Source organism: Dysidea avara, chromosome 6 (assembly GCF_963678975.1).
Source record: "Dysidea avara chromosome 6, odDysAvar1.4, whole genome shotgun sequence".
NCBI lineage: Eukaryota > Metazoa > Porifera > Demospongiae > Dictyoceratida > Dysideidae > Dysidea > Dysidea avara.
The window spans coordinates 8,833,622-8,859,772 of record NC_089277.1 but is presented as its reverse complement, the minus strand read 5'-3'; the positions used below and the strand labels follow the sequence as shown (position 1 = coordinate 8,859,772).

General features: G+C 38.2%; 1 protein-coding gene across 3 annotated transcripts in view; it reads left to right on the top strand.

Annotated features, from left to right (window-relative positions):
• LOC136257909 (uncharacterized) overlaps nt 1-26,151 on the top strand; it is a 50,255-nt gene that overhangs the window by 3,389 nt on the left and 20,715 nt on the right. For 2 of the 3 annotated variants that reach the window (XM_066051228.1, XM_066051229.1), the window contains exons 2-7: nt 4,264-4,365; nt 11,559-11,660; nt 14,876-14,974; nt 19,341-19,445; nt 23,850-23,948; nt 24,214-24,312. In XM_066051228.1, coding sequence (XP_065907300.1) covers nt 4,264-4,365; nt 11,559-11,660; nt 14,876-14,974; nt 19,341-19,445; nt 23,850-23,948; nt 24,214-24,312 — 606 coding nt within the window. Of the gene's footprint in view, nt 1-4,263; nt 4,366-11,558; nt 11,661-14,875; nt 14,975-18,043; nt 18,275-19,340; nt 19,446-23,849; nt 23,949-24,213; nt 24,313-26,151 lie in introns of those variants that run through there. The other variant, XM_066051230.1, reaches the window with a different exon arrangement.

The following is a 26,151-nucleotide window of genomic DNA, read 5'->3' as shown; positions in this document are numbered from 1 at the left end:
CTACAGATTTTCTTAGAGGTAGCAGTTCAACTATTGACTGTTCTGGTTGGCTGTCTGCCACTTGGTTGAGAAGAAGCTTGTGGAGGATCCACTAGATGTGGAACTGCCAATCTGGTTTTCAACTGGTTTGCATGACGGCGTCAAGTAAAGTCTTCCTGTCTCAGTTTAGCTCGTTGTAACTGATCATGAGGATGGAGGAGATCTAAAAGTGTTCGTAATTGTCGTCCATTCAACAGTTTTGAAGGTGTCTGACTCGTCACTGAATAAGATGTAACTCTCTATCTTGCAAGGAAATTTGTAACACAATCTTGAACTTCTTTTCTTGAAGTAGGATTAGTTTTCTCAACACTGTTCTTAAAAGTTTCGACAAGTCCCTCTACTTTCCCATTTGATCTAGGGTAATCTGCTGACAGCAATCTCAGGAATTCGTGGAAAATAGTTAACAATGATTTGTGGTCAGTGTATAACTTTCTACCCAGCAGATACTGCCTAAACTTCCAAACACCATACACTATTCCCAGTGCTTCTTTCTGGATTTGAGCTTAATTTTGCTCAGCCTTGGTCAACTTACGAGAAGCATGTGCTATCGGTCATCCGGAAGGGTGTGTGAGAGGACGGCACCCATTCCAACTGGGCTAGGATCACAAGTTAAAGTTAATTGCAATTTGGGATCACAGTGAGTTAAGGAATCTGATTATGTCAGAGCCTCTTTGATCTGGTCAACTACATTGGTGTGTTTACGGCTCCAGTACCACTTCTTATCCTTGTGTAACAATTCATGAAGGGGAGCACACTTGGTAGCTAGGCCAGGTAAAAATCTGTCATAATAATTCACTATTCCTAGGAATGACCTGAGCTCCTCCTGATCATGGGGTAGTGGCATGTTCTGAATGGCTTCAATCTTGTCTGTCATTGGACAAATTCCGTCCTCATCAATAACATGCCCCATGTAACTGACACTTGTCTGCAGAGGACCACAGCAAGTCTCTGGATGATTTGATTCAGTTAGCAACTACTTTTGAAGCTGCAGAGAGTGAAGCCCTGAAACGTTCTGAAGGCGAAAGTCAGACCCATCAACAATGGAAAGTATCCAAAGTTCAAATCCAGAGCAGAACCGCCCAGGAAGCAAACACAGCAGCCTAGTAGCTACAGAACAGTTTTCTAAAGCAGTCTTGTAAAATTACAGTTTCATCAATGACACCTCAGTTTTGGAGATGTATCCGTAAACTTCTGAAAGTCCATATCAAAGCATTAAAGATAGATCGTTTCTATCTTGGAGTACAGTGTAGATGTGCTTCATAGGTCAAACCCAGAAGGTGTTCTGCCCAATAGGCAGTAGTGTTATCCAGAGAGGTACAGAACTTGGCCCTTTTTCAAATTTTCCAATGGTAGACCCTTAGGCACCTTCAATTCATTCAGAGCATCAATTGGACAATGTCAACATCAGCTCCATGGCATGACTGGAGCAAGTGCCTAGGGCACTAAAGTGTTGCAAGCCATAGCCTCATACCCTTGTGGCAAAAAGGTAGAACTCACGCTTAGTTTTAATGAATGCCAGGGACCTCATTAGGTGCAGTGCCTCTAAGTCTGTCCTTGTATTAATGATGTTGGTGACGGCTTTATTGTTGCACCACACTAGCACTGTCTGACCTGCCAGCTGCAATGGTAACAGGTATTAACACCTGGACAGTGATGTGTACTGGCAGTGCTCTGGGTTTCCACCTCATCGAAAACCTTCATGACTGGAGAAGCCTCAGAACCCTGAGGCACCTGTGGTCAATGAAAAGATGAGTTACTTTTAGCAACATGTACACACCATTTCATGTTGTACTGAATTATGCCATCATTTCACGTCAGCTTAATTACATCTCACAAAGTAGTCTTTCTCTTCAACTTGTTCTGATGCAGAGATTACGCACCCCTAGAAGGTTCTGCTAGCAAGCATATGATAGAAAACCAATCAAGGACTCTGGGGACTCTTCTTCACTGATGCGTGTCCCCTCCACCTCCTCTTAGCTGGTTCAGCTTTGCAGCAGGCAAATGCATCTCCATGGAAACCATATCCAGTTGAAAAAGTAATGCGTGTTGCTGGACCTTCTGTCTTCTTCTCAGTTGGTATACCCAGATTGTGACATATTTTCTCCATGGTTCCTTTATTCCTCTGAGCCTAGATCCCCAATTGTTATAATGTCAATTATGTATATGTAATATCTACCTTACACCTTCTTGTATCATGATCATGCATGACCTATTTAACAGTGTCAGCCAATACAGTGAATGATTGGGAGATATGCATCAATGTAGACATTTAATAAATACCTTGTATTCCATTCCCAGATAGTTACAGTCTGATAGGTACGCTAGAAAATTTCTTATGCCTGTGGGGTATAAACAGACTACCCCTACCCAGCCTACTAATCGCAGCCACAACATCATCTACTGATGTACATGTGTTTGAGAGGCTGGCTAGCTGCTTGACAGTTCTGTCATTTACGCTATCTCCCTCTGGGCTGAATAAGTCTACAATTTGTGTGCACTTATTGGGCTTGCGATATCACCCCGATTGCATTACAGTGCACTTTCTTTACCAGAGGATCATCTTTGTGGCTCACTAGTAGTACTCTACCCCCTTACTTCTACATTTATGTGTTCAGAGATTACCTGGGCATGCTCCACAGTAGACAGCATGTTGTGACTACTTGACTAGTAGTGCCTGTATATAGGGACCAGCCTATTATGCTCAAATTGTGCTCAAACTTTATACCTCATTTCTTATGGTTTGCTAATAAATTTGCAGTTATGGGCACATAATAAGTGGTTGAAGCACATCTGTGCTCTTCAAAATACATGTGACAGAGAAGATCGATATACTCTAATAGAACAGTTAGCTGCCTGATTGTTCTATTGAAGTTATTGACTGTTCTATTAGAGTATATTGATCTTTTTCTGTGAGATGTACTTTGACTATCAAGGATTTGTAGTATGGCTCAAATATTCTTCCTATTATGCTAGCATTATGCTCAATGCTTTCAGGCACCTATTATGTTCATAATTATGCCAGCATAATTGGGTGGTCCCTACCTGCATATCATTTTAGGCCTTATCACAGCACTGTATGTTAGGGATCATGATGTTTCGGACTTTTTCTCCCTTCAAAATCACGTAACAAACAGGCTTCAAAACAGCTTGGCAGTATTGGTTAAGCATAACCAAGTCCAAAAATGCCTTCAGAATGACCTAAATCTTTTCAAAAAGTTTCTATGGAAATTTAAAAACTGAGTTTTCTACAAACTGACTAGCCATTAACTAACTAACTGATGCCTTCAGCAAACCATAATGTGGCAGCACATAAGGATGCAGGCTTGATTTTTGCACTGTTCAACATCACTTCGTCCTGAGACCTATCTTTTTGCCAACCATGGCACATACGTACAATACACATATCATGGACTTACCTTTGTCCTCCTTTGTGTCCCAGCTCTTTTCACTGACAGCACAAGATATCAACTTACGGTAGCATGATATGGTTTCCCTATGGCATTGTTATGCTTATTGTCTGTGTTTTCCATAGTGGTTGCAGAGATGCTTCTCATACTGTTCTTCAATTGTACTGTTGTGTAACAGGTGGAACAAGCACAATGGCCACTGCACCTATTAGTAATTAATTGTTGGGGTGCGCATTCAGACACAAAATTAATTTTATGGCATGCCTGATGTCATTCTTTCTTTTGATGCAGTATGTGCTCATTCATTAGTCATAGCTATGTTATAAAAAAAACAATCAAGTATAAGGAAAATTAGAATTTTAAGGATCAAAGAATGAAAAGTAGAGAAATACTGAATTAGGGATTATTTGTCCATAAGTATATCTGCACCTCTCTTGTTTCACTTTATTCTTTTATCCCTAATGCAACTTCTTCTATTTGTCATATTTAGAGAATTCAATTTACCATCTACATAGTTTAATATGAACTTTTCAGAAGCCAGTTTTGTATGGTATATACCACCTCAATAATAAGGCGATTTATGAAATGTTTGATTTCATTACTAAGCTCTTTGTTAGAGCCAGGTTATTTCTTTACCAGCATATGTATACACTGTATATTATTTGCTGTGAAATTAATAAATGAATAGCAGCTCTATACAGTGTTCTTTTGTGCCAATTTTGTGGTCAATATTCAAAGTTTTACAGGGTAGTGAGGGTGTATACCTATTCAAGTGACATGTAAATGTGTTAACTTTTTTTCATTTATTTCCATATAGGAAGAATGTAAACTATTACGAAATAGTATCATAGATGGTGATATGGAGGTAGTTACTAGACTATCAAATGATGGAGTTGATATGGATGCTATTATACATGAGGTGTGTAGATCTTAATATTGTCTGGTGTGTATACATGTGATAATGTTGTCATGTGGCATGTTATTGTAGGGTTCCAAATACGAAATTATGTAGTTATAGCAAGAGTTCATATCATGAACCACAATAGTAGGTTCGTAATACAGATTGCAGGGGCGGATCCAGGGGGGGGGCACAGGGGGCACGTGCCCCCCCCCCCCCTCCCTTAAAAAAATGTATATAAGATCGAGATACTCTAATAGAGCAGTCAATCACCAATCACTCTAATAAAGCAGTCACAGTGTTCATGGGGAAGTGTAGCTTACTTAGGAAGCTATAAATAGGATTTTATTTTACATAACATACGTGATATAATATATTTGGTAAAGGATAACTAGCTATTATTGTTGTGACCTTTTTTTTTGCTCTTCAACTTTTTTTCAGCAAGGTGCCCCCCCTCTTTCCAGACTCTGGATCCACCCCTGGATTGTCCTCTTTTTTTTGTAAAAATCTTAATAGAATGCATACCAAAAATTCGCCTTGGAAAGCATCCTTTAATTTAATTAACCCTTTGGGGACCAGCATTGTACATGTACATCCAAATATAAACTTACGTTAAAGACTGCCATCATACATGTACGTCCTAGTGTACAAAAAGTAAACAAAGAGCTGTAACTCTGCAGCATTTGAAGCTATGGGCTTGGAACAAATGCCATTTTATTTTCCATTAGTAGGCGATTCTTTTGATATACAAGACCAATTTATTACGTAAAACTATGCTAGTTGAAAGTTATAATCTATCTAAAGTACAAGTACACAAAAATTGGAATGCTCAACTAGAGTAGGGACATTGCACATTGATAAAAGTACTGAAACAAGCTGGAGTAGTGCACAATATTAAAAGACAGTAAAACAATAAGAAGTGTTATATCCCTACTGTGCTCAAGATACCAAAATGGAAATGCACAGTAGGGATATAATACTACTTATTGTTTTACTGTGATTTAATATTGTGCACTACTCCAACTTGTTTCAGTACTTTTATTGATGTGCTATGGTCCCTACTCTAGTTGAAAATTCCAGTGTACTTGTTTGTCAATGATTTTATTATGAATGGTGAACCCACACATACTGCTTCTGAAATGGCACTGTGTGCCAAAGCGGTATCAATTATCGTCTGAAAAGTGAACTATCCATTTTGGTTCATTGTCAGCTATGTTCAACCTGTTACACAGCATTTCGAATCAAGAACTGTTCGAAAAGCACCTCTACAATCCATGCATACCAAAAGAAAGAAATGGTGCCGTGTTCCCCAGTTATTTTAATTATCATCTGAAAAGTGAAGCATCCATTACGCTTTGTTAATGTTTTCTTCCACTGGATGCACAGTTTGATGATTAAATGAGCTGCAAATTTCTGACCTCACTAGTGACTAATTAGTCTGGAAGCCAGATGAGTGCATAAAAGTGTTAATAGATGTGTAGCTAGCTATGCAAATTTAGAAATTTGTAATCTGGAATCTTAGTTTGAATTGTTGCAAAAAATTGGTAAGATTTGGAATCTTATTCACGAGTTTTGGGTGGTGTTGAATCCCTAATTTTTTCTTCTTAATTTTTCTTCTTTTTGACTTACAAAAGCTGCTATAAAACACGAATGCAATATCTGATTGCCTTGAAAGTTGGCACACAGTAGGTGAGTATAAAGGCGTATCATGGTATCAAGTTTGACTTGGATACGATAAACAATCAAGGAGTTACTAGTGATTATTCATGAAAATAACACCTGTATGTTGTTACGCCTATAGGGTAAACCGCTCATGGGAAGAAGCTGAAAGTCAGTACGTGGGTAGGTTAACTATTGAATATCCAACCTTTTGTTGTTTGAAGAAAAAAAATCAATCTAATGACCATGACGATACAGCAAAAAAACCAACAGCATGTAATAATTATGCAATTGAGATTTGCTAATAAAGAATGATTACTTGCCATGCCTACCAGATAAACCGCTCAGGGGAATGATTTGAAAATCAGTGTATAGATGGATTAATCATCTTATAACAGCCCTTGAATGGTTTAGAAGAATCAGCTTTAAAACCACAGAGTTAAAACACGAAATCCAACTTTGTGTAGCAAGTGTGAGATTGAGATACTCTAATAGAATAGTCACTCTAATAGAGCAGTCAGCTAAGAATTAAATTATGCTATAAAACATTTGTCTTGTAGAGAATTTAACTCTGTTATAAACCAACATGTATAGAGTTTAACTGCAAAAAACTCACCCTGTAACAAGTTTAGGTACAATTCAGCCACCATGTAGAGAGTTTAGTTACATTAGAAGTCTCTCTGTAGTGAGCTCAGCTACAAATAATTCACCCTGTAGAGAGATCAGATAGAAACAAGCCACCCTCAGCTAGAAACAAGTCAGCCTGTAGAAAGCCAAGTCACCCTGTGGAGAGTTCAGCTAGAAACAAGTCATCAAGTAAAGACTTTTTAGCTAGAAAAAAATTACCTTGTAGAGAGATCAACTGAAACAAGTCACCCTGTAGAGTGTTCAATTACATTTCAAGTCACCTCATAGAGAGTTCAACTAGAAACAAATCGTCCTGTAGAGGGTTTATCTCAAAACAAGTCACCTTCAGCTAGAAACAATTAAGTCATTCTGTAGAGACTTGAGCTAGAAAGAAATTACTCTGTAGAGAGATCAGCTAGAAACCTGTAACCCTTTAGAGAGATCAAGTAACCTTTTAGAGAGATCAGCTAGAAATAAGTCACCCTGCAGAGAGTTCAACAACATCAAGTCACCCTGTAGGGAGTTCAGCTGGAAACAAGTCACCTTGTAGAGAGTTTAGCTATAAACAAATCACCTTTAGACAAGTCACCATGTAGAGAGATCAGCTGGAAACAAATCACTCTGTAAAGAGTTTTTCTAGAAACAAATCAACCCATATATAGAGATCAGCTAGAAAAAATACCTGCAGAGAGTTTATCTAGAAACAAGTCATCCTGTAGAGAGCTTAGCGCTAGAAACAAATACTCTGTAGAAAGACCAGCTGGAAAAAAGTCACCGTGTAGAGAAATTAGCTAGAAACAAGTCACCCTGCAAGTCATTCTGTAGAGAGATTGGCTAGAACACCCTGTAGAAAGATCAGCTAGAAACAAGTTACCCAGTATAATGTTCAGCTAAAAACCATTCACCCAGAAGAGAACTAGATCAGCTACAAACAAATCACTGTGTATCCAGAAAGTTCAGCTAGAAATGAGTCCCCCAGTAGATAGCTCAGCTAGAACAAATCACCCTGTAGAGAGATAGGTTAGAAACAAGTCACCCTGTAGACAGTTAGAAACAAATCACTCTGTGCAGAGATCAGGAAGAAACAAATCACCCTGAAGAGAGAAATCAGCTAGAAACAAATCACCCTGCAATTTTTTTTCTGTAGAGGGTTTGGTTAGGTTAAGAGTCACTCTGTGGAGAATTCAACTACAAACCATTAACCATGTAGTCTAATAGTACAGCTATGTTGCAGGTCTTCTTGTAGAAGTTTCAGCTACATACACATTTCCTTGTGAAGTATTCAGTTGCAAAGAGTCCAACCTGTATAGACCTTTTCCAAAATTTATGGTTGCCATGGCAAAAACTATTCTGCCATGTTTGGTAGGCAAGAAGGATGCTGCAATGGCAGTGGTCAATGCTACTCTGGTTTCTGTGGTTGACACTGCAGTTAACAGCAAAGTTAACAGTGAAGAGATTTTATTATTAATGTGAGCGCAGAAGCTGAGTGAAGATGAATTGTCAAAGCTTTGAAACTCACTTAATAAGAAAATTCTAAAGGAATTGCAGTCACTGGCTAAGAATGTTTCTGTGAGGCTAACAGATTCCTCTCGTAAACATGATGTCATCGATTGTCTTACAGCTATGAGGAAGGTGAGAGCTGTTAGGGATCCATTGATGAATGACAGAGAGCTTATGATTAGTTATATTACCGAAGAAGTAAAGAAAGTGTGACAAAGCTTACCACCATTTCAATCTGTCAAAGGCTGGTGCAAGGACGTGGGTGTTCTTTTCAACTTTCAGTTTTATAAATTTGGTTGTTTGCCTAGTCTACAGCAAAGTTTTGTGAAGAATGTGTGGCTACATGAATTTCCTCCTAGTGAAGGGCCTCTACATTTGGTATTATTTATTTTCATGGCTATGTACATTAGTTGTGATTTTTCTCTGGAAGTGTTTGTCTCATTGAATGTAGATAACAGAGATGTTTATTCAGCTAAATACGCAACTGCATATCAGGGTATGTAAATATGTAGCTATCTAGCTAATTTTAAAATTGTAACTACTATGTGAATGCTGAATGTTTTGACTACATGAATTCCGTGAGACTTTCAACAGATGAAGTATTGTACATTGAAATAGCAACACATGGCCAGGTGGAGAACAAACTTTGGCTAGCTTTGCATAATGGAAGGATAACAAGTTCCAGGTTTGCATGAATATACTGCATAGGACATCTTCTACAAATCCAAGATGGCTGATGAAAGAAATTATGGAGTATGGAGAATGAATGAAGAATTTGCCTCCACAAATCCGTTGGGGAAGAGACAATGAGCCTTCTACTCATCAGTGCTACTTAGAAAGCAAAGGAAGAATGATGAGACCATTGTTTTTGAGCCAACTGGTTTGTATTTGTTACCTGAAAAGTGCTATTTGAGAGTGTCTTCAGGTGGAAAACTGTTGTGTACTTCTGTGGATATGTGCTGTTATGGTTGCTAGAAATTAAGTGTCCTTACAGCATTGATGGCACTGTCACTGTCACTCTTACATCTAATGAAATTGCTGACAAATTTGTTAAGAAGTTTTGTTTACTCTTGAAGTAACAACAAAAAAAATTTACATGTTATGCATTGTCAAAATTTGTTAACACATGCATACAGAATTAACATCACTAACTCAACCACTCATAACTGTCGGAAACTTGTGATTTAAAATTTTGTAATGACGACCTCTTTCAATTATACTCTCTCTACGTGAATACAAAATTCAGCTATTCTCCATGTCTTTTCAACATCCAATGCACACATCTGTTTTTGTGGGTCCAGCCGAGGTGGAGTATTCACCAAACTTTGTTTGCTTGCCACAGATTCCTGAATATCAAAACCACAATCAGCCATGATCATGTTATCTAAGAGATCTATAAGCCCAGATTTCTCAGTAATCTCATGGTCAGATATTCTACCTTTCCAAGAATCTGGAACAAAACTAACTAGCTTCACATGGTTTTAATCGTTGCTTACTTTCTACTTCTACTATCAGAGTGTTTGTGGTACTTAAAAATCAGCTCCCCCGTATGACATTACTTAATATAGTTAATAACGTGAAACAGTATTATGGGCCTGCTATTCACCTGTAGAAAAGTGAAACAAAGATAAATAGATAGGAAGTCATAAAACTGTTTATAATACAACTTTGAGGTTTGCTTATACAATTACACAATTGAATGCAACCAGTCGAACTGTGAAAAAGGAGTGCAGCCCCCTACCCCCCAAATTGAAAGAAATGTGATATCGTAGGGTGGGGACTATAAAATGGCCAATGAATTACAAATTCTTTGACTTCAATAATACATTACTGCAGCCAAGAATTTCCTCTGATATCACATATGTGACCCAGTCTGGGAAAACTGGGCTTATCGCCTATTTAAAAATATTGGAGAAATGCCGGTTTTAAGCATTTAGTGTGTTGTAGCTCGCCAATGGTTGAAGCTATGTGTACCAAAGTTTCACATGTTTTACATCAATTCTATACCATCCACTGTGCAAGTAGCCAACAACTAAGTTTCCCGCCATTTTAGATAGTTTTTAAACTGAGGTTGACTGTATCAGGCAAGCTGCAAATTGGGTGGGAGGTGGGGGCCCTGGAAGGCGGGAAAGATGGTATTCAAAATTGAAAAGGAAGGCCAAGGGATGAATTAGGCCAAGTTTTGGGCCATTGAGGTCTCAAAACTGGCTAAAATGAAAGGACATTCACAGCAGAGGTACTTATTCAACACCACAGAGCTGTACAGCCACATACAATCATCCCCAGGCTGACCAAAGCTCCATTGAGGCCCCACACCACATGTACGGATCACCACTGGGCTTGGGAAAAGCAGCCAGCAAAACCAGACCACTCAAGTCTAGCTGATTTTGATTGTGGAATTAGATAGTTTATTCATGTAGTTTTGTGTCCTGGGTGAAAAATCAAATCTGCTGACATGGGCGATAAGACCGGTTTTCTCAGACTGGGTCACATACAACTGTGTCATGTGAGATCACATGATCCACCCAATAATACAAAGTTATAAACTGGCTGCTGTGGCTGTTCTAAGTGGCTGGCACTACTTCTGGATGTCTTTCATGGCTGAAATTGGTAAGTTAGCTGTTCTGGAGTATCTGGCTATAAATCTGTAGTTGTATGTGACCCAGTCTGGGAAAACCGGGCTTATCGCCTATTTAAAAGTATTGGAGAAACGCCAGTTTTAAATATTTAGTGTGTTGTAGCTCGCCAATGGTTGAAGCTATGTGTACCAAATTTTCACACATTTTACACCAATTCTATACCTTCCAGAGCATCCACTGTGCAAGTAGCCAACAACTAAGTTTCCTGCCATTTTAGATAGTTTTTAAACCGAGGTTGACTCTATCAGGCGAGCTGCAAATTGAGTGGGAGGCTGGGGCCCTGGAAGGCAGGAAAGATGGTGTTCAAAAATTGAAAAGGAAGGCCAAGGGATGAATTAGGCCAAGTTTTGGGGCATTGGGGTCTCAAAACTGGCTAAAATGAAAGAAAATTCACAGCAGAGGTACTTATTCAACACCACAGAGCTTTACAGCCACATACAATCATCCCCAGGCTGACCAGAGCTCCATTGGGGCCCCACACCACATGTACGGATCGCCACTGGGCTTGGGAAAAAGCAGCCAGCAAAACCAGACCACTTAAGTCTAGCTGATTTTGATTGTGGAATTAGATAGTTTATTCATGTAGCTTTGTGTCCTGGGTGAAAGATCAAATCTGCTGACATGGGCGATAAGACCGGTTTTCTCAGACCAGGTCACATATATATTTTTCAAAGTAACTTCAGTTTGATGGCTGCACTCCTTTTAACACTACTGGGTGCCTGGTTTATAGCAGTTGTATGTACAGTATCAACTTATTATGTTTGTTGCTATTTTGCATTGTTTCTTTAGGATTTATGGCGTACACCTCTACATGCAGCTGCAGAACACGGTCATGATACAATAGTGAAGAAATTGATATCTTTACGTGCCAACATAGAATGTGTGGATATTGTGAGTTAATAGCAACAGAGTTTTCACTGTGAACTATGATATGTAGTGGTTCATAATAGAAATAATCCCTTTTTTTGAGAAAACGTATGCGGCTTTCAAAAAGCCTGGGTGAAAAAAGTTGTGAAATCAAAGGTGGCAGCCATGAAATGACTGCAATGATATTGATGATAATAAATTTCATTAATGCATTATTAAAATTTATCATCATCAACATCATTGCAGCCATTTCATGGCCGCCACCTTTGATTTCACAGCTTTTTCTCACCCAGGCTTTTTGAAGGCCACACCCTATTTGTATAGCTTGGTTGTTTTTGCAAGGTAGATTCTTGGTAATCACATCTGTTGTATTAAGTTCAAATAAGCTAGGAAGCTTAACCTGTGCACAAAGGCTCGTTCTGAAATGTTTTTTTTCCTTGGCATGATTAGTATACATTTGTGGGTTGCTTATATGTAGCCTCAGTAAACTACTATAATTATTTGCTGCAGTGTTAAAAAGTTGGTTACAAGAGATTTCTTTCTACTTCTGTTTCAACAGCTTGTTATCTCCAGTCTTACATTTGAGAATGTTCTGACAAGCTAGTCTTTGTAGTTTATGGTTCCTTTTGTGGGTGCCACCACATGATGCCACATTGTCTGTAGAAAGCCATTGCATACGTACATGCTAACCACTACATAGCTGCATGATCACAGCACTATAGACCCTTTGCAAGTGAGCTGCTGCCATAGCAACATCTGCCATCTTGGATTACAACCCGTTTTTGCAACCATGAGACTCTTCTACACTGTAAATTCATGCTTCCAAAATTTACAGTGTGAGGAAACAGTCAGTATCACATATGCCTTTTATGTCAACTAGATGACAGTAATTGATATGTGCATGTCGGACTCTCTAAGATGATATTATACATTTAAGTCACAGCATTTAAAGAAGGAGATTGCATACATGCTGACAAATAAGATTATTGAGCCCAGCAGTGCTAAATGAAGCAGTCCATGTATTTTAGTGCCCAAACCTGATGGAACTTACCGTTTCTGTATCGACCTCAGGAAATTGAAGTTATTGAACACTATCACAAAAGCTCATTCTTTTCCACTACCAAGAATAGAGGACTACATTGATAAGATTGGTAGGGCCAAATTTGTAACTACACTAGATCTTTTAAAGGGTATTGGCAAGTAACCCTCACTGATAGAGCAAAAGAATTGTCAGTAATTGTGCCACTGGATGGCTTATACCAATATCGAGTCATGCCATTCGGCATGAAAAAATGCTACAACAACTTTTAAAAGAATGGTTAACAGGATTTTTATTTATTTATTAAGGCTTTACAGCACAAGTGCCGAAGGTCTGTAGGACACCTTGTCCTACAGCCTGTTTAAAGTTGCTAAAGAAAGTGTGTTTGAAAAGGTGGAGAAAGGAGAAAAAATCCATGACTGGACCTTTGAACCTGAAGCCATTCGATTAATGCTGGAGCACTTACAGGAGTCTGCCAGGTGGTCAGGAAGTTTTCTTTTTGTCAATTTCATGTTTATGTATCAATGGCGGATCCAGGATGGGGAATTTGGGGCAAATTCCCCCCCCCCCCCCCCACCTTGTGGAGGAGCCAGCCATGCTGGTTAAAATAGCTCCTAAACTTTATGTCAGGCCAAGATCAGTTTATCAACTCATCAAATATTTTACTAGCATTTATGACAAATTCACCTGAAACCAAAGTGAACCAAAGTCAAACTAGCTGTAAAATAGTCACTCAGCACCTTCGTGTGTACTAAGCGCCTCTAAAAATAATTATCGAGTTGCTGTTGTTTGAAACATTCAGAGCTTTTACAACAGCTTTTATACTTCACAACCATCTGAAAAGGCCAAAATGGCAAAAATCAACAGTAAGACACTACTAAGAGGTGATTATTTGCTGCTTCAAAAATGCAGAGAATCCGGCTCTCCCCACCACCTACAACTTACCCTGTTTGTGCCCCCCCCCCCCTTGCCAGCTCCTGGATCCGCCCTTGTGCATCCAAGGAACTCTAGAGAGTGACTTATTATCTCAAAGTACCCCATGTGGAACAAATGGATTGCAGATGGGCTACATGGTTGTGGTGTATATATTGATGATCTTATAATTTATGCTGACTTATGGAAACAGTATCTAATATGACTACAGGCTGTGTTTAGATGATTATCTTAAAGCAAACTTGACTTTTAATTTGAGCAAAAGTGGGTTTGGCTATGCAAAGGTGACTTTTCTAGGACACATTGATGGAAATGGCTAGATAAAGCCAGTGGATGCCAAGATTAAGGCTCTTTTAAACTACCCACTGCCAACCAACGGGCAGCAGGCAGGTAGGATTTTATCAACGATTTTGTAAAAAAACTTTTCTGTTATTATTCCCCCCTTACAAACCTGTTGAAGAAGCAGCAAGTTTATCAGTGGACAGCAAACTGTCAAGCTGCTTTTCAGCGAATCAGAATGATGCTGTCTTGTAAGCCAGTCCTTCAGGCTCCAGATTCCCTACAACAGTTTTATTTGATGGTTGATGCTAGTGACAAAGGAGCAGTCCTAATGCAATGTGATACCAACAGCATAGAACACCCTGTGTGTTATTTCTACTGGAAATTTGACCAACATCAAAAGAACTACTTGACTATTGAGAAAGAGACCTTAGCTTTACTGCTTGCTCTTCAACATTTTGATGTTTATGTAAACACCACTGTATTCCCTGTTGTTGTTTTTACCTACCACGACCCTTGTTTTTGTCAATAAAATGAATAACTAATAGTCAGCGACTGCTAAGACGGAGTTTATTATTTCAAGAATACAATATGAAGATCCAGCATGTTTGTGGAAAGGAAAATGTAATTGCAGATGCTCTATCTAGAATTTGATTTACTGAACAATTATGCATACACGTGTGACATTGTGTTAGGTTACACTACTAATATTTCCCCCAAATCTTGTAAGTTTTTTTTTGTAATATTTTGTAAATGGGACGTGTCATGCACATACACAGTCACATGTGGTGAATTAATTAGAGTCTTAACCACATGTCTAGTGAAACGATTTGCCATAGTCGAAGCTGCCACTGTGACATATAATATATACTGTACATACATATATCATGTTCCCTGAACAATTTCACATTAGAAATCCAATTATTTGATGTGATGATCAATGATGTATATCTTCAAATCACTGATTGTTGTTTTTGTTTTGTTTTAGAAATCATTCACACCATTACATCTTGCAGCAGGACATGGCCACAGTGATGTGGCCACATCTCTCTTAACTGCTAATGCCAATGTCAACTGTCGGAATGTAGTGAGTTGCAGTGTTTGTGATATAGAGTATGATATTGGTATTATGAAATTATGATGATTGTTGAATATACTTATACTTCCAAGTTACTCATGTGACTTAAGTTTTGACACTCAAATTGGTAGTGATACCCCGGCAGTCAATTTATTAATAAGGTAACTGTAAATGCTTGGGAGACACTGTAAGGCCAAAGCAAATATTGTAGTATGAATATTTTTTTATTAGTTCGCTAAGAAATATTCATTATTCGTTAATATTTGTTAATCAGACAGGTACACATTTAATCTTGGAAAGCTGCTGAAAACTGAAAACTGCCATTATTACATCTTTTGAAAGACGAATACATGCATCTAAAGGACTTTTCATAATTTAACATTGAAAGTTGTAGTGATCAAAGTGATTTTGTACTTTTCAAGTACCTAGTTATCCAGAAAATTCTTTGTTTCACCCTGTACCGGGAAAACAAAATCGCCATTTTGAAAATCAATCGATAATTCCTATCAAAAATCCATTTACACGAAAATTCTAAATATAATTTTTCTTTCTGAATGAAAATTTGAATCAATTTGTTGATTCAATTTTTGCATCCATGAGGTCACTCATGAGTATATGGAGTTTAAGATCTCCTTGCCTGAAGATTATACCAGGCCTTAAATTAGCGTGCGGTCAACGGACAAAATCCGCACAAATAGCACAATGTCTGCACATAATTAGTTTTGGGCGGATACACATGTCCTTGCAAAACCAATAGTGGTACCATAAAAGCCGATGTGTACATGTTTGTTTGTAGTGCTAACAATAACTGTCACTTGGTTGCTAGGAGATACTACATTTTCCCAACCTAAGGATTTACCAATGCCACCTCCCCTTTGTGTACTGCTATCACCAGCAGCTGTAAAGACCACAGCCTGGTGACATGTTGCAGCTATGTGGTTGTGTTTAACCTCAAAACTTTCAATGGAAACTCCCTATTCCAATTCCAGCAGTGTATACAAAATGCTCCTCTAGCTCATGTCCGTACAATTTGACTCTATGTCTGTACATTTGTGAATATGTAAGGACATTTGTCCTCGGCACCTTAAAAATTAAACTAAGGCCTGTTATACAGTCGCAAAATGTAAATGTTTAAAAATGGCAGTTTATGGTGTTATTTAGAGGAGTTGGTAGCTTAATTTGATAGTGAACCTATCTTTTGTCTTTGTGAATTAATAATGAATATAAACTAAATTATATACATGGTTGATTAATTAAATATTTAGTTAGAATGGGATAGTATTAACTGCATGGGTGCCTGATTTTTGGAAGTAGCATAACATCGACTTGTTGTACTTAACTCTCTAGTATGGTGACTTGACTGTAGCTGATCTGTCTACAGGGTGACTTACTTGTAGTTGTACTCTCTGCAGGGTGACTAGATTACATCTGATCTCTCTACAGGCTGACTTGTTCATAGCTGAAATTTTTACAGGGTGGATGATCTTTTAGTAGCTGAACTCATTACACGATGATTTGATTGTAGCTGATCTCTCTACATTGTAGCTGGTCTCTCTACAGGGCGACTTGTAACAAAACTGAATTCACTGTAGGGTGACTTGGTTGTACTTGAACTGTCCATATGGTGACTTACATAATTGCAGCTGAACGCTCTATTAGAGTGACTTATTGTGTAGCTGAATGTTCTAATAAGGCAACGCTTTATTAAGAGTATCTCAATCACATGCTTGTTACTCCTAGTGACTTTCATAATATAACTCAGTAATTTTTAAACTGATTACTTGTAAACCACTAAAAGATTTTTCTAAAATAATTAATCTACCTATCCACCTATTTTCAGCTCATTCCATTAACTAGTTTGCCTGGTAAGTGTGACGAGTAATACTTTTTTGTTAACAAAACTTGATTGCACATTTTTTACACATAATTGGTATTTTTGTTACAACTCCATGATTGTTAGCATAATTTCTTTCAAACCACACAAGGTTTGAACTAAAATGGTTACTCCATGCACAGATTGATTTTCAAGCTATTCCTTCAAGCGGTTTACCCTTTAGCTGTGACAAAAAATATTTTTGAATGCTTTGTTCTTAGCGAAGAAAGGGTCTAATAATAAAAACCTAGATATCATCTTATCCGCCTACTAAAGAGGAGTTAAAACTTTCTTGTTTCGTTGTAGTAGACAAAAGGATACGTAAGTTACGGGCATTTGTTTACATCTGGTTGAAGCAATAGTATGCTATTAATCATTCCTCACTGAATTTGCTTTTGTATGTAGTGAAGAAAGGAAAAATGTACCCAGCAATAAATTCCTCTATTCACAGCTAAAATGATGGTGTAAGTTTCAACTCCATGTCACTGTGTTCATAATTTACAACTGTTTTAGTAAACACTTGTAATATACTTACTATACAAATAGATTTTTCTGTTTTGCTACTTTGTAGCGCTGTAACTCTGAAATTTATTTGCATATGATGCTGAAAATTTTCCAAAGCATACACTTGCTTAAGTAGATTATAAATATTTAATAATCAAGAATTCATGATTATGTTCCGTTTTCACAGATCCATTCACATATAATGTGGTTAAGAGATAGACAGAGCATCCGGATTATAACGGTTGGCCATCAGACATTTACCAACCAATTAGCTTGAAGACCTATTGAACTAGTCAAGGATGGCTGACCACTTCTGCTAAAAAAGATCGATATACTCTAATAGAACAGTCAGCAACTGCAATAGAGCAGTCAAAGAACTTCTAAAATGGTAATCATTATACAACCAAGTACTAAAAATAAACAAGTAAATAATGGATTAATGTATGCGGAACTACAAGGCCTATAGGTATTGGATGAAGTGGCAAACTGTGGGAGTTTTCCTGGTAGTCAGAGATAAGTGACATTCTCATTTAACACTGATCAGATCTGGCACGTGTGTCAACTGCGTAGGCTCATAGGACATGGATACAGCAACATTTTCTAGTAAAGAACACATTAGTGTGTTATTCAAGTGTTATACAGTTTTATGTTGTTAGATGCCATGATAGCCTCACAACATGCCAGATCCTTTTTGATAATAGGTAACTACACCCACTCAATGAGCAAATGTGTTGAAAGTCATTTTATCATTTGAGGTTAGTTTGTATTTGCTTAACATCTGTTTCATATTTCTAGGTGGCAGCTAGTCTTGCGTGGCCAATCTGTAGTTTGAGTAGGACGGTGGGGGAAAGTATACAGCTAGACCATAGTACAGAGAGGGCACAGTCTCTATCTTGGAAGTTTGTATGATAATGCATAGCTCTCAACCCTAAGTGAGATCAACATGCAAATTTACATATATTCACTGCCATGCATCTCATGCAACCTGCAGTTTAAACTATTGCAGGAATATATTGAGATTTCAAATGATGTACAAAATTATTTATGAAATTGTGGACCTTACCTTACCAGAATACATCACATTTGCTAGAGATACCATGAGTACAAACTTACTGTACCGTTCTCTATTGTACAGATTTTGCTTCCACCATCATACTTTAGAACAATTTGAAGATGGTTTATATTATTTCCATTTAATGCTGATCAAATCATGGCTGGCATGTGTGCTAACAACTTAGAACTATGCCAAATTTCAGAAGCTCAATTGCATTACGCATTTGTGGTTTGTAGTAAGAAAAGAAGCAGAAGAAGATTGTAAAGAAAAATCCCTGAAACATTGGTTGTTCGTATTTCAAGATTGGCTGCAGCAATTTCCTTCAAATTTGGTATGTGGATTGCCATACACTCCACCATAAAGTTAGTTCCATTCTGACAAGGGATCATTAAACTATGCATGCATAATAATTGAGTTTTCTTCCTACCTGTCAATATACCGATGGTGTGGAGGGCTGGTTTTGTTGGACTGTATGAACACTTCCATGTGTCTTTATGTGTGCCTTGTCATTGCTTCATAATAAATAAGCTGCTGCTGTTACAGTGTTTGTTTAAAGTTTCCTAAGGAGCTCTGTGAATAGACTTTTGATCAGTGTGTAGTTAGAGGCTAAAGGAGTCAAGACACTCCACCTTGTATGCTTGTATCAACGCATTTCCCAAACGTTTTATGGCCTGCAAGGGTTAAACAATACATGCATTAATATGTACATGCAGTTATGTGTATTTAAATCTTTTAGTACAAGTAAAACATCTCACTGGCTAATTTGCTGAGGTATATTTTCTATTAGAGTGTTTGGACCATTGGTTGATAAATAGACCACATTTTGTTATAATCTTGTGATGAGGTAACTGACGGTCCACTGTATATTTGCAGTTAATAGTGTGTGTGTGTGTGTGTGTGTTTTGGATCACATTTTATCAAAGTGTGTATATTTTCTGCTATAGAACAACTTCACTCCACTGCACTTAGCTAGTCAGGAAGGGAATGCTATGGTGGTTACAATGCTGCTGAGTAATAGTGATAATACAGAGATTGAATGTAGAACAATTGTGAGTGGGTATGATATTATGTACATTCTATGGGTAGTATTTACTATAAGTAAATCAAGCTTATTCCAGTCATCTCCACAGTACATCTCTGCAGTAAAAATCTTTTTATTAGGACACAAAAGTGTCTGGAATTCATACAGTTGACAATTGATTATCAAAACTAAACATGTTGTGAGGGGTGTTCATATGTAAGTGTGTAAAATTAAACAAGCATTCATTTACAGAGCTATATTACATATGTTTGTTACTCTCTAATTAGGCTTGCACCAATTATGCTGGCATAATTTCAAGCATAATAGGCTAGCAAAAGCATCAACCATAATGCTACTGTAATATCAAGAGTTCAATTGGATTGAAATTTAATTGTGTTCATTTGGGTAGATTGACAACTGACTCTCCACTGTAGGTTTAATTAAGTCATTTTTGTGAATCAGACTATGTCAGAAGCTTAGAGATAAAGTAATTTCTATTATTAATACTTAGAAACATATAATTTCAACAATTTTTGTACAAAAATGAAACAAAATATCTTCAGAACAGGGCTCGCAGGGTACAGAGGGCCATGAAATAGTGACTTTTCACAGGACTCCTAGACCTCTTAACACTCCAGATGCCTTCAATGGGGATAACAGCTGGGATGAATGGATAAGCCATTTCGACTAGGGGCGATGAATGGAATGACGAGGCAAAGTATTTATGGCTTGAAGTCAGACTTGTTGGTAAGGCTAGGAAGGTTTGAAACTGTCGGAGAAAAGTAACTACAACTCAGCCGTGGTGGCTCTTTGAAGACGCTTTGAGCCAGAGAGCAGACGTGATCTCTACATACGCTGCTGCATTTCAGATGTGTAAAAGAAAGTTGAACAAATGTTGGGGAGAACTGGCCGATAATTAATGAAGCTTGGCAGACAAGGCGTTTCCAGATTTGGACGAGACAGCAAAGGAGAAACTATCAGTTGACTGTTACCTCACATTATTGGACAAGCCTGATGTTTCCCTGGAAGTTTTCCAGCATCATCCTAAATCACTTAATGATGCAGTCAGTGCTACCCTTGAGATAGAAGCCTATTTACTGTATCATTAGAAAACCAGACAAATTGTTCTGCTACTTCAACTGTCGCAAGCCTGGATGAGAGGATGGACACTCCTACCCAAGCTAGTCGGGATGGCAAGATATGTGAATTGATTCATATGCTTGTATCATCAGATCAAGATTGCCATTGCTTGTATTGATAACCGAACTAGTAATGATGTAGCCAACACGACTCCAAGACAGAGGGCACAACAGAAGGACAGATCTAGTACAGCAAGACGTGGGTCAATTATTTGCCACAAGTGCGGCCAGGCTGGACATTTTGCTAGGGGGTGTGCTAATTGCCAATCAAGGGAAACTAGCCACCCTCCCTGCGAAGGGTCAAGCAGATGACAGTGTGACCCATATAAACAACTCTACAACCGCTAACGTTTAACTGATTCTGATAAACAATTTTATTGCGGGCGATTGATCCTGCCAACACTTACCACTTAACTGGGGTTGTTAATAACATAACAGTGAGGTTTATGATAGATACAGGGGAAGCTGTTATTTTGATAAGAGAAGATGTGTGGACTAAGCTGGGACAGACATATCACTGGACAGAAATTTAGTTGGAGTGGAAGGCAGCCCACTGTCTGTCCTGGTAGCAACTACACTTGATATTACATTAGCTGTAACAGTAGTAAGAAATGATTTCCTAGTTGCTAAGGCATTAAATGCAGAAGCCATCATGGGTCTGGACTTCCTGGAAAGTGTTATTAACGCAAGCCAAGGAGTAATCCACCTGAAAGAATACAGTAAACTAAATGCTATTACGCACAGGGATGCCTACCCGTTATGAAGGATAGACGACACATTGGACACATTGGCAGGGGCCCAGTGGTTTTCCACATTGGATTTGGTCAGTGGATATTGGCAAGTGAAGGTGGCTGTGCCAAGACCACTTTCATAACCCAGGAAGGGCTGTTTGAATTTAAAGTTATGCCATTTGGTCTCTGCAATGCACCGGCTACATTTCAGCGACTCATGAACTTAGTGCTTGCTGTTATCCAATGGTTCAAATGTCTTGTGTACCTTGACGATATTATTGTGCTAAGCAAGTCATATGAAGAACACCTTCAAATCTCAATATTGTGCTACAAAAACTACAGTGTGCTAACCTTCACCTGAAACTACCTAAATGTGCCTTTTGCAGGAAGGAAGTCTTGTACTTGGGACACAAGGTATCCAGGGAGGGAGTGTCTACAGACCTAGCAAAGGTAGAGAAGGTTGCTCACTGGCCAACACCAACTTCCACACAAGAAGTCTAGCAGTTCCCCTGGGCCTGGCTTTGTATTACTGTAAATTTATCCAGAATTTTGCTTCCATTGCAAGGCTTCTGTGGCATCTGACTGAGCGTGGTAGAGCTTTTGCTTGGACAACTGAATGTGCTAATTCTTTTGCAGTATTGAAGCAATGGCTCACATCAGCACTCATCTTAATTTTTCCTTACTGTTTCAAACCCTTTATCCTGGACATGGATGCCAGTCAGGATGGTATTGGTGCTGTACTGTCCCAAACACATGAAGGATCTGAGAGAGTAGTTGCTAATTATTGAGATTCATTTTTATCATGCAATTTACAAAGCTATTTAAAGAATACAAAGCTATGCGATTTTTTCACTACCTCTACTTTTCAACTTCTCCTATTGCTATTGACATATTAGTTTTCCTTTATACTGTAGACTCTGACTTGTATAGGTACATACGCTTACTATGTATTTATAAAGAATTTTTTTGTGAACCCACTATATCACACAGATTGAGTAGTACTGTATAGTAAGGATCATGAAAGTTTGGCAAAAAGATAGCCCAAAAGCCAGCCTCACTTCATCCTTCATGACAGCTTGGCAGTATTGGTTAGGCATAACCAAGCCTTTAGAGTGACTCCAAACCCTTCCAACATGTTTCTATGTCTGAATTAAGGCTAAAGGCTTGATGTTTTTACTGCTTGACTTCACTTCAGCCCAAGACATAACTTTTTTCCAACCACAGCAGCTACGTACAATGGATGCATCATAGACTTGCTCCTTTTTCTTTCTCCACTACTACTAACGTAGATATTGATTGAAGGTAATGCATCGTGGTTTCAGTGCTTCAATTTTTTGTGGATTGATTGCAGATGCACTTCTTGTACTGTTTTTCATTTATAACGGATTGAACATAGCTGAAACTGAAGCAAAATGGCCACTTTTGCATTTCAGTAATAGATAGTTGAGGCACTTATTCAGTTGGCATCATTCTTTCCTTTGATGCAGCACAAATATATAACTCTTAATAGAGATTGGAAATGGTGTCACACGTCCAGTTTACTACCTGTACAATTGATGTCACTGGTTGAATATGAGGAAAGTTTTGCTTGCATCTGCTTTGAAGAGCATGAAAGGACTAACATTTCTTCTTACTGTAGACTATTACTGTAGATTTTGTACAATTGGAAGTTCTCTAAGGTTGAGCTGCTCACGGGGTTTTAATACCTCTCACTAAACTTCCAGAACTCCATTAATGCATGGTCAATACGCAGTGCAAATTACAGAACCCACATGCATATTTGAAACATTACTATTTCTGGCATGTGATGTCATTTACAATTTCTATTAAAGGTCGTGTATCTATGTATGCAGTAGCTATGTGTGGCAAAAGTGTAAGAAATTTTGCATTTCAGTAGGATAAAAGCAATGAAACAAGGGAGGTCATCTACACCGGCACCTATACAACTTAACAATTATGTAATTCCCACTTCAGTCATATCCAATAGTATAGCCTTGGATTGTCAACTATAGTATAGCTGCAGATGTAAAGGACCTCCCTTGTTTTATTGGTTAATTTCATAAACCCTAATATTAATTTTCCTTACACTTGTTCATTTACTTTTATGTAATGACATAATTCATTAGTGATGAGTCAGGACTTGTATGATATAAAAAATCATACAAGTTTCTTGACACTGATTAGTTTCAGATATAGGTGAATGGCTTAGTAAGTTAGTATGGATGCAAGAATTGCCTGTCTCTATATCAGGTTGAAAGCTTGTTGTGTGTCTGTCAGAAGCAAATTGTTAAAAGTAGTAGAAGTCATGTGAATTGCAGTGAGCATTGCAAGATCACTCTTACAAGTAAATTAATCCACAGTATTGTGGTCACGCTTTACTTATTTGCAGTGTACATTTTTACTCTCTTAGCCACATGACTCACTACTGTGAGTCTTGGTACTGTATTTATAGTCCACACATGTTACTGTTTACTGGTATAGGACATGGAAGGTATTTAGAATTGTATTAATATACGTACATAGTGCTGATCAATGTTTATCAGTGGTGTATATTTTGTTTAGAAATATTGTACACCCTTGTACCTTGCTGCTGGAAAAGGCCATAATGAAGTGGTGAAGGTGTTGCTGCTATCAAATGCTGATGTGAATTGCCTTTGTATTGTAAGTTAATCAATATGTATGTCATCACAAAATGTTCTTAACCGTTAAACCCACATAATCCAGAAAGCTGAGTTGATAAAAAAGAACTTATGTGTTTCAATTTACATATTACATTTTTTGCTACTGACTGCTATCTAAGTGGTTTACTACAACCTGTGGCGTTAAAATTAATATAGGTATATTTCTGTACAAGCATCAATTTTGTAAAATACACAGTCTCATATGTAATCCCATTAATCTGATTGACTGTGTACATTGTTTGTAGGACCAGTGTACTCCACTGCATATTGCTGTAGAGGAAGGTCACCTAATGGTGGTGAAAACATTACTGGAATTCAGTGTGAAGCTTGATTGTGTGGATGTGGTGAGTATGATGAAATGATTATATGCATAAGATTTGTCCATGTTTATCAGTGGCAGATCCAGTGGGGACACAAGAGACACATGGCGCATTCCCTAGCAAACCAAACTCAGATTGAGAGTCTCTAATAGAACAGTCACTGCATACAGCACCTAAAAATTAATAAAATTTATATGGAGGTGGTAACCATAAAATTGAGGGTCTTGAATGACTTCCATGAAAATTCAATGAAGTACATATTTTTAAAATATTAATCATTTAAAGTGGTTTCACTAATTAGTTCATGGCTTTTTTCGTAACATCGTTTTGACATTTCATTGATCCAAGTTAACAGATAGTTAACCCATGAAGGTAGAATCATGGGTAGCTAGCTATTTAAATTTTCCAATTCTCTTTAAAAGTTTTAGTGGCATTTCACACAGTGAAAGTCTAATAATAGTGTAATCCACCAAGTGCATTACATTTTCAGAAAATATATTTATCAAGTATACCCATGTCATGTGTTGTAAAAAGGATCTTGTTATTTTAACAAGGAAATATTGTCAGCCAGTTTGACAAACCAACTGTTTGCTAAGGTTACAAGAAAACAGTTGTTATACCAACCTTGTGAATTGTCAAACTAACGGTACACTTCTGCTTTGACATAAGTACTTCTAACTACAATAGAATAAACGTTGTTGATTTAACAAGCAGCCACTTTTTAATCACAAATGGAGGATTGTTGTTTGAGTTAACCACTACAGCAGGTACATCAAGCAGTATGGTGGTACTAGGTATTGCCCCTAAAACTACACACACCGCCTAAAATGTTGTTTTAAAGGAACATCCTATAGAGACATCTTACGTGACAAATCACTTATACAGAATAAGATAACATCAAATACAGCACTAAAACAAGAAAACATGCATTTATAGGAGGCTGATTTCCAAAGCTTGAATTTTGGTCTGCCTGCCTTCCTGCCTGCCTGCCTGCCTGCCTGCCTGCCTGCCTGCCTGCCTGCCTGCCTGCCTGCCTGCCTGCCTGCCTGCCTGCCTGCCTGCCTGCCTGCCTGCCTGCCTGCCTGCCTGCCTGCCTGCCTGCCTGCCTGCCTGCCTGCCTGCCTGCCTGCCTGCCTGCCTGCCTGCCTGCCTGCCTGCCTGCCTGCCTGCCTGCCTGCATGTCTGCCTCCCTCCCTTACCACATGCAGTTGCAAGACTGGAGGCTAAGCAAAGCAACACACTGTCACATTTTTATGCTACAATGGCAAACCCACCTGTGTCATGTACCTTTTTCAGTTTCAATGAGTGTGTTCCCTATGCACCTTGTCTTTTTCTTTATCTTCAATCAGGCTGGTCGTTGTCTTCTTCATGCATCCAAATCATATTGAGGTGTAAATTTTCTGAATTAGCACTTTCCTTGAGCGGCATATTTATATTTAGCCACTACGAATTGTTTAAGGTGCTTTATGCTACTGTAAATGGTACTGGACACTCGGTAGACACCGGTTACTTCATGATAGGTTGAGGTCATGCCCATTAACAATCTTGGTTGATTAATAACAATCGAGCGTGGAGACCACACCTCTCCTCTTTACTGCTGGTCTAACAATATTTATGATTGCATGGTGAAAATAAAGAATAGTGACTATGCAATGCTGGATATGAAAAAGTGCTGTTTGCAAGTACAGCAGAGTGGAAATACTGTAGCTGAAGCTGTGATAAGTCAGTCTAGTTAAAGCTATATTTCTCAATGCAGTAAATTTAATAGCCTAGTGAAATAAGCTGCACAAACAGCAGTGTAGCAGCTAGGTAGGCAGACATATCCACTTTAAATAGCTTTCAAAAGCTTGAATGCATGTGCAA